This window comes from Silene latifolia, chromosome 2 (genome assembly GCF_048544455.1).
Source record: "Silene latifolia isolate original U9 population chromosome 2, ASM4854445v1, whole genome shotgun sequence".
Classification (NCBI taxonomy): Eukaryota; Viridiplantae; Streptophyta; class Magnoliopsida; order Caryophyllales; family Caryophyllaceae; genus Silene; species Silene latifolia.
In genome coordinates, this window is record NC_133527.1 from 185,289,631 (window position 1) to 185,292,272 (window position 2,642).

A 2,642-nucleotide genomic window follows, 5' to 3' on the forward strand; every position below is an offset into this window, starting at 1 on the left:
TGGACCGAATTATTTTGATTCGGTCCTCAGGCCTCATTTTTTCAAGTTTCGGTCTTCAGTGCGGTCCTGTCCAAGACCGATTAATTTAGGTTCGGACTGAATGAACCAAATTTCATGTTTTTTAAGACTATTTATTAAAATATTATGAATCAAATTAACATTTTATCTTCAAAAGAGTTATAAATTAGTATTGTCAATGATTTTCATAAAAAGAGTCGTCTAATTATTTAAATACATTTTATTTAGTGGAATTAAAATGTAACAATCGTATACGAAATAGTGAAAAAGTTAGTTTAGGTCCACTTCGGTCCAAGACCGGACCAGGCAAAATATTTCAGGTTTGGTCCGGTCCGTGACTAAAAGTTTTAGGTCCGGTGTTCGCCTGTTCGGTCCACTAAATTTTTATGTTGGGTCTTCAGTCTGGTCCGCTGTTGGACCGATGCTCAGTCGTAGCGATAAAGTATCTATTTTGACCCGTTTTATGGTTTAAGACGGAGATTTTGGGATCATATATTCCGGTCACTCTTCTTTGTCTAGCCAAATTCATCATCCTAATTTACAATTTCTTCATCAAATCAAAAAAGGAAAAGAAACAACCTGGAATCTTCTCGAGTTTGCTGTTACTTGACTTCTTCACACATTAATTAACATTAGTAAACCTTCGCTGTTATTACAGTTTTATTCCCCATCTACCACCACAAAATTACACCAAAATTAAAATCCCCAATTTTCTCCCCAATTTAATTTTCCCCTAATTCTTGCTCTTCACACCTCACTCCAATCCATCAGGTCAGTTTCCCTTTCCCATTAATCCCCCAATTACATTCCATAATTCTTGATCATAATTATTAATTGTACTTTTTTTATTGTATTTTAGGGATTTAGGGTTTTGATCAAATCAAAAAATGGGAACTGGGTTAGATGATTCAACATTTGCTGCAAATTCAAGTGATTCAACAGACAACAACAACAATGATGCTGGTGATTTTGAGTGTAATATTTGTTTTGATTTAGCACAAGACCCAATTATTACATTATGTGGACATTTATTTTGTTGGCCATGTTTATATAGATGGTTACATTACCATTCCCAATCCCAAGAATGTCCTGTTTGTAAGGCACTTATTCAGGAAGACAATCTTGTTCCTTTGTATGGTAGAGGGAAATCGAGTTCTGATCCGCGAACCCGGCCGATTCCCGGGTTAGAGATTCCTAATAGGCCTTCTGGGCATCGGCCTGAAACTGCCCCCGCTCCTGGAGCGGGGGCGGGGGTTGGGGCGGAGCAGAGGTTTTTTCCGAATTTTGGGAATTTTGGGTTTGGGATGTTAGGAGGGTTTATGCCTATGACGACTGCGAGATTTGGGAATTTGACTATGGCTGCTGGGTTTGGTGGGCTTTTTCCTGCAATGTTGAGTTTTCAGTTTAATGGGTTTCCTGATGCTTCTATGTATGGTGCTGGTCATGCTCATGGGTTTCCGAATGGGTTTCCGCAACATGTTCATGGTCATGGGGTTGGACATGGGCATGGGCATGGACATGGGTTTCAGCAGTATCCGCCCGGGTCGAGTCAACGACAAGATGCTCTTCTTAAGAATTTGCTTTTGATAGTTGGGTTTCTTGTGCTGCTTAGTTTTATTTTTACTTGAGGATGGATAATTGTTGCTGGATGTGGACGCGAACGCGAGTCTGGTAATTGTTAGCTTCTGTTGCAGGTTATAAGTTATGACCCTTTAGTTGCTGCTGGATGTGGACGTGGTCGTGGTCGTGGACGCCAGTCTGGTAATTGTTAGCTTCTGTTGCAGGTTATAAGTTATAACCCTTTTGGTCAGTTCTTATGTGTCTTGACTGTCTGAGTGAGTTGTTCATAGTGCAGGAAGTCAGTGTTTGATTCCTGTTTAGTCACTGTTGTTTGTAATTCATAGGTAGGATTTCGGTTTACTGTGTGATGTGATTAAATAAAAAATCACAGTTAACATCTTCACATTGTTGTTCATTTGGATTTCTTGGACATGTATTGTGTGACGATCTTATTTTGACAATTATGTTCGTATCCTCTTGCTAAACTGTCTTTTCGTGTTTATTGTTTTAGACACTTGGTGTTTTTTTTTCCCGGCTGCCAGTTTTGTAACGATGAGCCTGGTATTCAAGCCGGGGGTAGTTAGTTGGATACTTGGTGGTTTGTTGGTTGTGATGTGTGTTATATGTTTTAATACCCTAGTCATTGAGGATATAGTTTGAGAGTTAAGCGTTGTCCGGCAGACAGTTTTAGGAGCGAAACAGGAAGAAGGGAATAGATGGAAATGAACCAGAGGGAAGGTGAGGGTTGATGGAGTAGGTGAGTATAGATTGAATCTCCCTCCAAATCTTTCATGTTTGGAGGGATTTCGATTGGTCTTGAGAAGGAAAATGGATCCTTCATTTCCCTCTTTTCTTATTTACTAACCAAACAAAGGAATTTGTATCCCTCTATCCTCCCCTCCCATTCCTTCCAAATTATTCAATCGAAACAAGGCTTTAAGGTTAAGTTATGAGGAGAATGTTCAAAGCTTGATAGTACTGTACTACAGTACTATTTATATAAAAAAGATGTGTACTTGGCCTTTTGGATTCTCAGTGCTAATAACTAATTAGTAATAAGTGCA

General features: G+C 39.1%; 1 protein-coding gene across 1 annotated transcript; it reads left to right on the top strand.

Moving 5' to 3' along the window:
• Positions 1-572: 572 nt before the first annotated feature.
• Positions 573-2,063, top strand: LOC141643724 (uncharacterized). Its single transcript, XM_074452997.1, has 2 exons — positions 573-789; positions 878-2,063. The coding sequence occupies exon 2, from the start codon at positions 906-908 to the stop codon at positions 1,644-1,646; it is 741 nt and encodes a 246-aa protein (XP_074309098.1). The 5' UTR covers positions 573-789; positions 878-905; the 3' UTR covers positions 1,647-2,063.
• Positions 2,064-2,642: the final 579 nt, after the last annotated feature.

Bases quoted from the DNA above. Each gene is read 5' to 3' on its own strand.
- LOC141643724 (XM_074452997.1), top strand. From the start codon at position 906: ATGGGAACTGGGTTAGATGATTCAACATTTGCTGCAAATTCAAGTGAT.